Genomic DNA, 14,520 nt, shown 5'->3' with positions numbered 1-14,520 from the left:
AGCCCATCCCTAGGGCTCAGAGCCAGCCATGTTGGAAAAGGCACACCCATGCATGGCTCACTGAATGGCAGAGAATTTGGTTATGGTGTATCACCAGAAGAACTTGCAGGAACTTTTCCCTGTAGAGTGCTTGGAACAGGAGTTTCCTGGGCAAGTATCTTGTGAGAGACCTTTACTGCAAAATCATCCTAGGGAGTTACTGGGGAAAACTGCTGACTGCTATGTGCTGCAGGAGCCTGCTGAGGGGACACACACCAGAACCCAGAAGGAGATCCCCTGACCAAGCTGCCTGCCCTCTACCAGTAGGCCCAAACACTTGTGATTTTACTTACACCTGAAGTTTTTCACTTAAAACAATTTGTTATTCCTTGCTAATCTGATAAGAGTGTATGTTACTCTGTTACCCAGTTTACACAGTTGACTGGATAAGGCTTAAAGAAGGCTGTTTACAGTGAATTCATTTATGTGAACTGTAAAAACTCTTCAGAGACCGTGTTCCACCCCATCTCTTAACAACTGTCTTCCATAGAGTTTTTAACCAGACCAGAGCTTCTAGATAAATGGATCACTGTCATTAGTTTGATGTACAAATGAAAAATCTGGAAAATAAACCCTGTCTCCAACCCTCCAGGGGAAAAACAGAAATGCCCTTAAGAGGATCTTGAGGTCCTTGAGAATGTCTGAAATGTCCGTCTCGGCTACTCGGAACCAGAGTATGTGGATAAACATGAGTCTGACTCAGGACAGAAGTGGTTTTTGTATAAAGTCAGCCTTCCTCTTAATAGCAAAAAAAAAAAAAATTTTTTTTTTTTTTTTGTAAAACTTAGATATTTCAGAGCCAGTTGGGTAGAATCATGTACGGCAGATTTGAGGAAAATGTGTTTTCATTGTCACAGCCTTGCCAGTTTCTTTTGATAAGTGCCACTGATTATAGACGAATTCAGTTTTTGTCTTGCAGTAGACAATAATGATCACATTTGCTCATAATAGAACTTTTTAAATGTTTGGAAAATTTGATTATTTTATTCCTGTACTGTAACTGTAGATTTGCATTGCCCAACATCATTGCTACTAGCTAGCCACATGTGGTTGCTGAGTGTTTGAAATGTGGCCAGTCCAAATTGAGATGTATGTTAAGTGTGAAATAACACTTTGGATTTTGATGACTGAGCACACACAAAAAGATGTAAATTACCTCATTAATAATTTAATTACCTAATGAAATAATATTTTGGATGTAGTGGGTTAAATAAAGTGTATTCACTGATTTTACCTCATTTCATTTAATACAGATTTTAGAAAACTTACAATTGCATAGATGACTTGCTTCATAATCCTGTTAACAACACTGCTCCTGATCTACGTGTATTATTGAATAATGCCTCCATCTTTTGGTAGATAACAGAAATGCACTAAAAAGAGAAGTAATTCTCCAAATACTAATTGTATGAAAAATTTCATAGAATAATATGAGTTCCACCCGCCTGAAATGTTATTTAAGTCATAACAGTTGTTACAGGGGGAAGAAAAAAGGTGATGGGCAATGCGGGATGATAATTAACCGAAGATGAAAATACTGGCAGTTTTATGTGATGGAGCCCTGTTGCACAACAAATGACAACTTGTTGGTTACCATTACAGAGGATGTTTACATTAAAGTATTATAATTGATTCTAAGTTACCAAGATGGTAGTTATCATTGTCAGTCATTTTAAATTTAGGAAATTTAAGTTATAAGAAAGAAAATCAATTGTAAATATTTGTTTTTAGATCTTTTTAAAGCAGTTTAAAATTTGCTTGTTGCAGAGCAATAAATCTGTAAAACTATTAAAATTATGCATTCTTTAATCTCATTCTCTTTTAAAGTTCATATTTGTAATATTTGCATTTTTAAATGCAAAATAAAGACTATAAGGAGAATCTTCTATTTTGTACTGCCATTTACACTCTGAGGTGCCTAGAGCAGTTTGGGGATAAAGCTTAATTGTATTTATTCTTGGACTAATTGTACATGAGATTTTATTACATAAGCAATGGCTAAAAATTTTGACCTTTTATGATTTAAAAATAATTCATTCTGGTTTGATTTAGAAAATACCTTGACTTTTATAGTTCTTCCTAAAAGACTGTTTTACCTACATGTAGCTCATATTAATATACATAACTTAAAACTAGAGTACACCCCCATAGAATAGTTAAGTGAATAGAAAATAGAAACAATGAAAAATGCCTATGTTTTATCTTTTCAAGAAGGTAACCGAAGAAACTTTTTCTTGATAAGAGACTGCTAGTAATATGCATTAATAGAACCAAATTCTTTGTTTAAAGTTAGACTTAATTACATTTAAAAATATAGACATTATTTTAAAATGAACATTGTTTTAAAATATTTTAAAACATTTCAATCTTTACTCAGTAAGTAATGTGTACATATTTTTTGTTGTAAAAATTGAAATAGTATAGATAAATCTCAAATTCCACTTGGGTTCGGTTTTGTCTACTTCTCCCTCTCGGGGGAAACACTGTTGGCTGGTTATACCTATGTAGGTGTTTCTCCATGTGGGCATGTGCATGCATGTGTGTTTGTATAGAGCTATGAAGACACCTCTTGGTGTCGTGTCACACCATAGATGCTCTGCAGTTTGTGCATCACATCTTGTTTCAGAGTTATTCTCGTGTTTTTACATATAGCTGTCTTTCATTATAACTTATTTTAATGTTAGTTTTTATCTTCAATTATAAAAGCAACATATACTTATTAGAACAAGTAAAATAGGCCAACTCCACCTTACCCCATTTCCCACTGCTCTTGAATTAAGCCTTTCTCCTTTCTACTTTACAAATAAAAGTATCATATATAGAGTTTGTGATTTTATTATATCATATTATTTTTTGGTGGGCAGCAAAGCAGGGTTTATTGAGCGATGGCAAAGTGAGATATACAAAGTTCCTGAGGAGGTAGGGGACCCAAGAAGGTTGTTCTGTGTGTGTTTTTAATAATTAAAAAAGGTCAGACTCTGCACACTATTTTCCAGCTAACTAATTTTACTTAATACAGGGTGAACATCCTTCCGTCTTACTCTTCTGATGAGAAACTTTACATATTATGGAAATTCTGTTTCTAGGTCTCTGTGCAATCACTGTTGTGTAAGCATCTTTGTCCATGATTTCATATACTGGCTCTTTTTATTTCTGAAGTCATTAAAGGGTATATTGGTATTATTTTTAAATTTTCATGGATAATGCCGATTATTTTCCAGGAGTAACGTTTCAGACTACACTTGTTTCTCAGAATTCCATGTTTACCAATCTGATGGTTGCAAATTGGTAACTCCTTATTTTCAATTGATGGTTTCCTGATTAGTGGAGCTGAGCATCTTTTATGAGATTATTAGTATTATAGTATTATATATTATAGTATTGCTTCCTTAGTGAATTGCCAGGTTCATTTCTGTTGCTCATTTTCCTGTTGTGTTGTTCTTTCTCATTTCTTCATCAGTCAGTAGTAGCTCTTTTGGGGAGTGTGTTGTAAATGTAAGTCTTTATAATATCTTTTCCTGTGCAATAAAACATTTTTAAAAGTGAAATGTTTTCATCTTTATGGCTTCTGGATGTTTATCTTACTTATTTGGGGAGATCTCCCCCAATCTAAGATTGTACAGATTCTCTCCAGGCGTTTTACAGTTTCTAATGCTATTGTTGCTGGTATACTTTTCCCTTTCATTTTCTTCTGATTATAGAGGACATTGAGGAAAGTCCATTGATTTTTTCTTTAATGTAATTATAATTTTCTTTATATAATTTGTATTTTTTTATACTCACTAAAATTCTCCTCCGTATTTCAAGCCTATTCTCTCATGATTATATCATCTGAGTCTTCAAAATAGTGGTAAATAACCATAGTATTGGCAGGTATCACTGTGTGTTATTACTGATTTTAGTGTAAATACATTCAGCATTTCCCTGTTTAATATGGTCTTGGCTTTTGGTTTTGGAAAATAGTCTCTTATTAATTGTATTGCTTGTATTGATTTATTTGTGATTTTTGTTAGGAATGGCTGATGAATTTTTTTTCACATTCCTGTTTGACTGATACTTCTTTCTTGTAATACTTGGATGTAATAATGAATTATGTGATAGATTCCTAATGTTAAGCCAGCCATATACTTGTGAAATAACCCTGCCGTGATCATTGTAAAATGATACATTACTGTATTCCCTTAGCTAGCATTTTATGTAGAATTTTTTCCTCCATTTATAGTTTAAAATATTTATTGTTTTCTCTGTCCTGTCATTGTCAGGGTTTGGGTGTTAAGGTACTGTTAGCCTCAAATTGAATTGCTGATAGAATGTTGAAAATTTTTGAAATACACAAGATTTTTATGATACTATTCTCTGCATTACTATGCGTGTTTGGAATGTTCCATAACAAAAAGTTTGGAAAAAATGCGTTCTTGGTCATGTATGTGTTTCTCTAGGATAAACCTAGTAGTGGAATTACAGGTTTTTGCATGTTTGCCTTTTTTGTTTCAGTAAGTAACTCCCATTTTGCCCTTAAATAGTTGTACTTATTTACATTTATTTTACCATCCTTGTATGAGTACCTGTTTCTCCATGTCCTTCCCTGTGTTTTATATTATCGTGTGAAAGGTCTCATGAATGATAAGATAATTAAAAGCTCTGTTTTAATGTTCATTTTCCTAGTTACTAGTGAGTGTGAACATATTTTCATGTTTATTGTTATTTGTATGTTTTTGGTGAATTGTCTCTTCCTAATACACATTTTTCTCTTGAGTTGTCTCCTTTAAACTGATTTATAGTTCCTTATATGTTCTAAATATCAAATATATATATACAAATATATATGTGTTGTTAGGCCAATATATAAATTGGTCAATATGTAAATATGAAGGTATTAAACTCATTACATATCTGAGGTCGAACTATATGAAATAGCTCATATTCAGCTGTTTGAACTAAAAAACCCATTTCATTTGGCGTAACCAAAAAATATATGTATGTATATATATATATATTTTTTTTTTTGTATATATATATTTTAATTATCTGCATTTTTATGTAATCACGGTTCTTGGTGTATGAGGGGTTTTGTGCCTTGAGTTTTACTTTTAATAGTCCGCTATTTTCGATGATACAGATTTTTAAAAAATATATTATGTTTTGGACTTAAATTCCATCTGAAATCGTATTTTTGTCATTAATATGCATAGAGATCTAATCTTTCTAAATTTGTGGACATTTGTCCTAACATCATTTATTAAATAAATAGCATGTTCTTTTCTGACAATTTTGAACTGCCACTTCCATAATAAATTTTACTACTGGGGATAGATTCATCTATTTTCTGTTTTGTTACTTTGATCTGTTTTTCTATTTCTTTGGCAATACCACTCTAGTTTTACTAGGTTTTTATAATATTTTGATAGCTATTAGAGCAAATCCCTTGTCATTGTTTTTCAAAGTTTGCTTGATTGTTCTTAGACTGTTCTCTTACAAATGATTTTCACAGTCATCTTTATGCTCATAGTTTTTTAAATTTTACTAATGTGTAGTCTCCGGAGCAGAGAGGAAGAGAGAATTTCTAAACCTGGGGCTGTCTCAACTCCTGTGAAGCATGCGGATGATCATACACCTAAAACGGTAGAAGAAGTTGTAGTTGAGAGAAATGAGAAACAAGCACCTACTCTTCCAGGTAAGCCTAGCAAAATACTACATTCAGAAAACATTTGCAGTCAGATTAAATAAAGTAATTGTCAGAATTTACAGACAACTTAAAGATGTTTCAGTGATTATGGTTATTGTTACTTCTACAGTTACTACTACTGCTTCTACTACTACCTGTATTTGAATTTTTCTGTATTTGACTTACAGCATATTCCTTATGGGTATGAGGTTGGCATGGATCAGTAGGCTTTCATGAGTTTTTTAAAAATTTTTCTGGATAGAAATTATTCATAGTTAACAGCTATTCACAGTGAGTAAAGCTGTTCTTTACCACTGCTTATTTAGGAGAAATATTAGATTGGCTTAAGAAAAATTTTTAAGTTATTTTACCTATTGAAAGTGTTTTCATAAACGCTGTAAGTTATACATTGGAGAGATGTATATGAGACCAGACAAGATTCATTTGCTTGAAAGGCCAGGAGATTTGGGTTCTGTTGTCTCTCAGTTTCTTCTCTCAAATCTTCTTACTCTGCTTGTTCAGTAGCAAGAATGTAGATATTTGAAAACAAATTTTACCACAGTGAAGAAGGCTGCTTTGACTGTCTTAGAGAAATGTAGGGATTTGCTCTTCTTCTTCTCTTTTTCCTCCTCTTCCTCCTCTCCCTGCCCCCCACCCACAGATTTTTCAAACCCTAATAGCTGAAGCTTTGGAGGGCACAGGTAACCATGTAATGTGCATACTTGCTGTAAAGACATCAGAATTTATAGCTGTACTCTGCTTTAAAATATATAGTATATATGTTCCTTATTAGGTTTTCTGAGCTTATATTTTTGTTGATGAATTTTTATATATATATTTTGCGGGCTTTTTGTTGTTTGGTATTTTCCGGGTTGCTTACATTATTATTCCAGTTTTTAATAAAGTGCTTCCTGCACAATTTTTAAATTTTCTTTCTTTTAGAACCAAAGCCTGTGTATGCTCAAGTTGGACAACCAGATGTGGATTTACCTGTCAGTCCATCTGATGGTGTCCTACCTAATTCAACTCATGAAGATGGGATTCTCCGGTAATGCGATTTTAAACTTGTGTTGCCTTCTCTGTCCATTATTCAGCATTATTTAAAGTGAGAATTCAGTTGAGAACCATATTGCATATCCTTTTTAAGAGTGTATACCACTTAATGCTATGATTAAGGTTTTATTTCACATTATTTATATGATAGAGATTAGAGAACAAAAAAGAAACTTTGGATATTGACTTTCTCACCACTGTCACCTACCTAGTTTTTAGGTTGGGAATTACAAAAATTAAAAATTGTTTTCTGCTTAGAAATCAGAATTTTCACAAGTTTTCTATTGCCCTAGCATTTAAAAAAACAAACACCAGTGTTTCTCCATTTTAACACTGTTGACATTTTGGGTTGGGTCCTTGTTTATTGTGGTGGACTGTCCTTCACATTGTGGAATGTTGAGCAGCATCCCTGTCTACTAGCTGCCAGTAGCACCTCCCAGTTGTAACAACCAAAAATGTCTCCAGACTTTGCCAAATATTTCTTGGGGACAGAATCACCCTTGGTTGAAAACCTGTTCTACATTATGAGTTGAGTTAGCAACTCAAAGTAAGTTTTTTTATATTCCACACCTTTTACTGTTCTGTTTTATACTTAATGAGATTGAGATGTAAATTTCATACCATCTTGATCATCAAATTAGTCTTTTGTTGCCTCTGTGGTGAAAGGGACATGATGTGAGTAATTCAAAATAACCAAACTTTTAAGTGAGTTAGATGTAGACCCCTGCTCTTACCTCTTTTCTTTGCTTAAGGAAATTGGGTTGTTACTGCAAGACCCAGCTAGATAGAGAGACAGAACTGAAATAGATGGGTAAGACACAAGATTAAAATTATATATTGTGTTAATATCAAATAACTGATAATTCAAAATTTTATAAATTATGAAGGAATAGTTTCCTTTTTCCTTTTCTCCAGAATTGCTTGAAAGATTTTGTAACTGTTTAAGGTTTAAGAAAACTGGGATGATTAATTCTAGAGACCTATTTCTCAGGAGAGCCCTGAAGAACAGATACTAAAAGAGGATTTGAGGTTGTGGGCTGAGCCAGGAAACATTTGGTTATTCATTCAAATCCAGTGACTGGATTTGGGACAGAAGTGGTTAATAGATTTACTTTTTGTTATTGCAAGTAGTTGATGTAAAGCCAGTAAAGCAGAATATAAAATGTCAGTCATCTGGGGTACATGACACTGAGACTGGGCCTAAAGCTGTCCTTTAAAAAGACAAGTTTTACTAAGGGATGCAGACTACAATCAACAATTTTTACTTTTTGAGGCACACTAGATCAGTCCGTGTTACAAAAGGACTACCAGGGACCTGAAGTCTCAAGGACTTTGAGGAAGTGTTTAAAAAAGCTCTCTGTACAGTTGGTTTGGGAGAGGACCTGGAAAAGTGGACGCTATCACAGCTAAGCAATTCACATGGCCCATGGTAACACTGGCCAGTACTTTCATGGAGGGACCAAGGGTGCCACCAACCCTGACAATGAGTGACTTTAACCTACAGGCTCTGATGTTTACATCTAGTAAGTGTTTGTTCTAGGTAAGGAAATGGGACACGTGTGAATACCTTATAAGATCTAAAAGCTTAAGGTGGTCTTTAGTTGTTTTAAAAGAATTAGACTCCCCCCTTTCCTCAACTCATTTATTCATTTATTTGATTTGTGTTTTTTACTTTCTATTGGCTTCTAATCATTTGTTCACTGTTACTTAGTGAATTAAAAGGAAACTGCACTTCATGTCAGAATAGGTAATAGAATTGTGTGTCTTTTTGACTAGAAAAGTGGGAGAGTTACAGAAACCTAGATGGGTAATTTGTAATTATGTATGTAATTTGTAATTAATTACCTTAAAGCGTAGTTTGTAATTACCGTTTCTCCCTACCCATTCTTCTAAGACATCCTTTAGTTTTTATTTCAGGACTATCACAAGGTTTTGGCACTACACCGATTATAAAAGAATGTGCATACATTAGTTCCTTTTCCATTCTCTCTCTAGTAAGAAAAGGGCAGAGATTGAATATGTGACTAATCCAGAAAGGCTGAAGGATGATAAGTTTTTTATTTAAAATTCAAAGGGACTGCAGAGTAAGTGATCTGTGTCAGTGCACCACCTGCCAAGTTTAAAAACCACTATCTCTTGGATGTGGCGATCACAGTGCTTGGAGATTCATTTTGATTCCCTGGTACTAGGAAATTTGTCAATTTATGCCTCAGTTTCTACCTTTGAAAAACAGTTTTCTGTTTTTCTCAGTTTCTGTTTTCTCAGAAAATTTCTCAGTTATTCTGTATAGATGATATGGTATGAATTGGAATGGAAAAAAAGGAAGATGTTTTTAACCATTGCAAATGCCCCACACGCATCCAAGACACTAAGAGTTGGGAAAACATTGTTTTTATAAAGTAGTTTTATAAATTAGTTGTAAAACCGTAATTGCATATTAAATTCAGATATTTTAAAACTTATTAATCAGAGAATAAAAGAAAGTGCCAGTAAAGCTGATTTGGAATTCTAATACTAAATTGTATTCAGTAAATTAGTGGTATGAGGGGAATTTCAGAGATGATGGTCCTTTGTTTCATTCTGAGTGTGGTTTTCATTGTAGCAGTTTACTGTAACTTTTTCAAGCTTCTTTTAACCATTTCAAATAAAATATTTGTTTTAACAGGCCCAGCATGAAATTGGTAAAATTCAGAAAAGGAGATAGTGTGGGTCTGCGCCTGGCTGGTGGAAATGATGTTGGAATATTTGTAGCTGGTGTTCTAGAAGATAGCCCTGCAGCCAAAGAAGGCTTAGAAGAGGGTGATCAAATTCTCAGGGTATGTCAGTATATCAGAGACGTGGTTTGAAAGTACTTAGATCTTCAGAGGAAGACATCAAATACAGCAAACCTATTATTATAATTCAGTTGTAATCTTAAGTCACAGTCTCTTGAACCAAATAACCATTCAGATGAGGAATCTGTCTGGTCTTGGTTGTATTGGCCTCGTCCCTTCCCATTTCTGCATTTGCTCTTGTTTATTGCTGTGGTATGTGTTACTACAGAGTGTGATCCTCTGGTTTCATTTTAATCTCTAATGTTCGTAGAACCTACCAAAAAAAAAAATAGGTCTTAGATCCCTATAATATCCACCAAGTAGTCTTTTTAAGTTCAACTAGACATTCAGACTGGCAGGACTGACATGGGCCACAACTTGCCACCAGTTGTTCCTCTCCCATGGGAGAGGGAACAGTCCTTGCAGCAGTCCACATAGCTCTGTGGGACTTTCTTTACCCTGGGGATGGCTCACATGTAAGGAAATGGGGTGTCCATTGGACAAATGTGTCAGCTGCCTTGGCTCTGAAGCTTCATACCCCACAAGAGACAGGACCAGTTACAGGAGTCAGAAAGCCCAGCTTAGGTGTGGTTTCTTTTCTTTTGATGTTGTTTTTCTATCTTTGCCATAAGCGATGCTGTCCAGTCATATAGTATCATCTTTATCTGTCTCCTTAAAACATCCAAATCTCTTGGTGGATAAACTATGTCCTGTTTTAACCAGAAGATCATTATCTATGAAATGTGAGTTCCTGTTTGCACCACTTCTCCAGCGCAGACTGTCATTGCCACCTCTGTTCAGGTCTTCCTGCGTTTGGCTACCTCCTGCCCCCTGTCCTGGATTCAGTCTCCAGATCAGAACCTTGCTGCTTTGCTCATGTTTTTCTCTTTCCCTCTCCTCTGGCTCTTCGTTCATCCTCCACTGGCTTACTTCTCTCCTTTTGCTGTTGAAATTGTTGTCAGTCCCTACCCTCCTTCCTTTTTAGTTGTTGCTGTCCTGAAGTTTTATCGTCTGACTTCCGTCATAACCATTACTCAATCTGAAGTTTCATAAGCCATCGTCGACCTAATGGCACCCTCAGCCCTCGTTTTCCTTTATTTCCTAGCAGTGTTTTGACTGTCTTAAGTAATCTTTCTTGAAGTGCTTTCTTCCTTGGATTCCCTAACACTGTCATTCTGGTGCTCTTTTAATCTTGTAAATTCTTTTCCAGTCTTCCTTAATGGTTCTTCTAAAGCATGGAGAGTGTCAGCAGCTCCCTGCTTCTCTCTTGCTACAGGTCTCCATCTCGATTTTGAGGGCTCATGTCAGCAGCCCACCATCAGAATCTTCACTTTTGAGCTCTGCCTGAGGCCCCTCCCCACTGTGCCAGCTGCTGTGGCCATTGTCCACCATCTGTCCTTTCCCTTCAGACTTCCTGTGAAAGTCAAGCTATCATCTTTGACTTACTGGCTTCCATCTGACACTGAACTTTGATTCCTCCTGGTGATATTTACATTGTACTCAGACACAACATGGAGAATGATGTTCACTATACTAAAGAAATTAAACAGACCTATGTCTTAACCACCTCATATCCTATTTGAAATAATCAGGGCATACATATATCATTTTATTTTATTTTTTTAAAGCTCTTATTTTCCTTTTTAAGTAGGCTCTACCCCCAACATGGGGCTCCAACTCACAACCCTGAGCTCAAGAGTCACATGCTCTACCAACTGAGCCAGCCAGGCACCCTTATGTACAACATTTTAAAATTATTTCTTTAATAATTTGCTTTTGTTTTATATCATAAAAGTAGTGCATGCTAATTTTTTTTTAATGTGGAAAATTTTCGTAAGGTAAAAAGAAGAAAATCTACCTGTGATCATGCATATAGTCACCAGTAACATTTTGATAAGTTTCCTTTGGTCCTTAAGAGCTTCTGATATAAGTACATACTGACTTTGCAGACGTTGAGCCTACATCATACAGATGCTCTTACAGAGTTGGGACAATGCATACCCTGTTTCTTTTTATCTTATTTCCTTCTGACTTCTTTTTCAGAGACTAGTAAAAAGTAAGACTCTATTACTAAATTCACAGAATTAAAATCTTTTTTTGTTGAGGTATATTGGTATACAACATTATATTAGTTTTAAGTTACATTCATGGAATTTATAATTTCAAAACCTAAAGCTAAAGAGTTTATAATAAATATTTGGAATTAGGAGTTGTCTTTTTGGTCTAAATTGGTTAGATTTTGCAGTAGATGACCATTAATGCCAGGATGCATTGTGGCCACTCTTTAAATGAATTTACACCTTTACTCATTTTACTTGGTTTCTACATAATTTAAATTATATTATTTTTCTCCAAAGGAAAGTCAGTTTTTTCCCTCTGAAAGCTGTGATATTTCCAAATTAGGTAGTCTGAGAATCTTTTTTTCTGTGTAGATAAGTACTTTTGTAATCTTAAAATATGGCCAAGAGTAATTTGTGAAATATATTTTAACAGGTAAACAATGTAGATTTCACAAACATCATAAGAGAAGAAGCTGTCCTTTTCCTACTTGACCTCCCTAAAGGAGAAGAAGTGACCATATTGGCTCAGAAGAAGAAAGATGGTGAGATACTGTCAGAAAATGGAGAAAATCTATAGAATTCTGAGAACTTAAATAGGGATTTTAATTTCCATTTTTAAATAAATCAAAGTTGAGTGATAAATGGATTTGTTAATGTCAGAGTTTAAGTCACTTAGAGGCAGTCTTACACTATGCTCAGAAAACACGATTATAGGACCAATCTTTATGACATTCTAGTTTAAGTAGAAGGCTATCCATCCAGCCGTTCACAAGGCATAGAAAAATCCTAGTTGTTTATTAGCCATCAGAACCATACAAAAGTATACAGTTAGCTTCCAAATTTTTTACTAATGTTGTCTAAGCAATACATTTTTGTTAGCATTAAGTAAAGAGAATGCCTCATTTTCTTTGATTAGGCAGCTACACTTTTCAGTTAGAACAGGGTTTCTCAACCTCAGCACTAATTGTCATTTTGGGCCAAATAATTCTTTTTTGTAGGAGCTGACCCATGCATTGTAGGATGCTTAGAAACATCCCTGGTCTCTATCCACTAGATGCCAGTAGCACACATACCCAATCAAAAATGTCTCCAGATATTGCGAAGTATCCCCTGGGGGAGAAAAATTACCCTCATTTGAGAACCACTTATTTAGGAAAAACGGGAATATTTGTAATATTTGCAACAAAATTAAGTTAGATGATATAAATAGCACTATGTGTGGTTTTGGACAAGTTGCTTGATCTGTTTCTGCGTTACTTTCCTCATCTGCAAAATGGAGGTGCTAAGCATTCCTATTTCATGAGGTAATGGTGCTGTACATGAAATAGAATGCCTAATGTGGTACCTCACACACGGGAAGGATCCAACATATGTTGTGAATGCTGCTGGTTTTGTTATTACAGCATCTTCACATTATCTATTCAGAGTAATTTCTTATCTTACTAGCTATTGATAATGTTTTTGTTTTGATTCCTTTTAGTTTATCGTCGCATCGTAGAATCAGATGTAGGAGATTCTTTCTATATTAGAACCCATTTTGAATATGAAAAGGAATCTCCCTATGGACTTAGTTTTAACAAAGGAGAAGTGTTTCGTGTTGTGGATACCTTGTACAATGGGAAACTAGGCTCTTGGCTTGCTATTCGAATTGGCAAAAATCATAAAGAAGTAGAACGAGGCATCATCCCTAATAAGAACAGGTATGAATGTTTGGATACTTCTCATAGAATAAGTTAAGTAAATGATGATGGAAGACTTGAATCCTATTGGGAAATATTGGCAATGTAAAGAGTTAGTTTTCATTGTATTCACTCTATCTATGTATGACTGACTTAGTTGTACAAACTCATTTATTTTATTTTTTTGTTACTTCTTTATTTATTTTAAGTAGGCTCCATGCTCAATGTGGAGACCAATGTGGGGCTTGAACTCACGACCCTGAGATCAAGACCTGAACTGAGATCAAGAGTCAGATGCTTAACCCACTGAGCCCCCCAGATGCCCCAAAACTTCTTTATCTTAGTTTAGCCATTAAGATTTAAACTGCATGTAAAGTTCTGTCCAGTATTTTGACATTTTGTTTCATCTATGGATCTTTTTCCATTTTGTTTTTTTTTTAATATATTTATCCATCTGTCTGTATTCTGTCTTGGCCAGGGCTGAGCAGTTAGCCAGTGTACAGTACACACTTCCGAAAACAGCTGGGGGAGACCGTGCTGACTTCTGGAGATTCCGGGGTCTTCGCAGTTCCAAGAGAAATCTTCGAAAGAGCAGAGAGGATTTGTCAGCTCAGCCAGTTCAAACAAAGTTTCCAGCCTATGAACGAGTTGTTCTCCGAGAAGGTAGTTTATTTTTTATAGATTAACCTTATTACCATTTAATGTCAATGTGCTTAAGAAAGAAAAAGTATAAACTGTGTTATTTTTTCTTTGAATTTCTCCCCAGCTGGGTTTCTGAGGCCTGTGACTATCTTTGGACCTATAGCTGATGTTGCCAGAGAAAAACTGGCAAGAGAGGAACCAGATATTTATCAGATTGCGAGTAAGTGGCTTTAAGACGGACTTAGATGAGGTTGAGGGTATTACCTTATTTGGTACTCCTCTAAAGGATGGGTCTGATCCATTCCCTTAATAGAAATAAAACTTTCTGTAAGTGAAAATTTGCAGTTTACCTAGTTTGTTTAACTTGGAGGGAAATTTGAGTGTGTGTCCTCGTTTTCTTAATTCCCTTTAATAATAAAAAGAATCACCATTTATGAAGCTCTGGGTGTCATATGAAAATTGTACACAGTCTTGCTTAATAAATCCTGACAGTATCACCATGGGGTAAATACTAATTTGCGTATCCATTCTGAAGTTGAGCAGCTTAAGTCCTAGGGTGGTGGGGGCCA

General features: G+C 35.0%; 1 protein-coding gene across 1 annotated transcript in view; it reads left to right on the top strand.

The window, feature by feature from the left end:
• TJP1 (tight junction protein 1) overlaps window positions 1-14,520 on the top strand; it is a 255,838-nt gene that overhangs the window by 200,291 nt on the left and 41,027 nt on the right. The window contains 7 exon segments of the mRNA XM_027569943.2: window positions 5,574-5,713; window positions 6,647-6,752; window positions 9,423-9,573; window positions 12,064-12,172; window positions 13,111-13,330; window positions 13,788-13,972; window positions 14,076-14,171. Of these exon segments, the coding sequence (XP_027425744.2) occupies window positions 5,574-5,713; window positions 6,647-6,752; window positions 9,423-9,573; window positions 12,064-12,172; window positions 13,111-13,330; window positions 13,788-13,972; window positions 14,076-14,171 (1,007 nt within the window).

Source organism: Zalophus californianus, chromosome 6 (genome assembly GCF_009762305.2).
Source record: "Zalophus californianus isolate mZalCal1 chromosome 6, mZalCal1.pri.v2, whole genome shotgun sequence".
NCBI classification, from domain to species: Eukaryota; Metazoa; Chordata; class Mammalia; order Carnivora; family Otariidae; genus Zalophus; species Zalophus californianus.
This window is presented reverse-complemented; position numbering and strand designations above follow the sequence as displayed.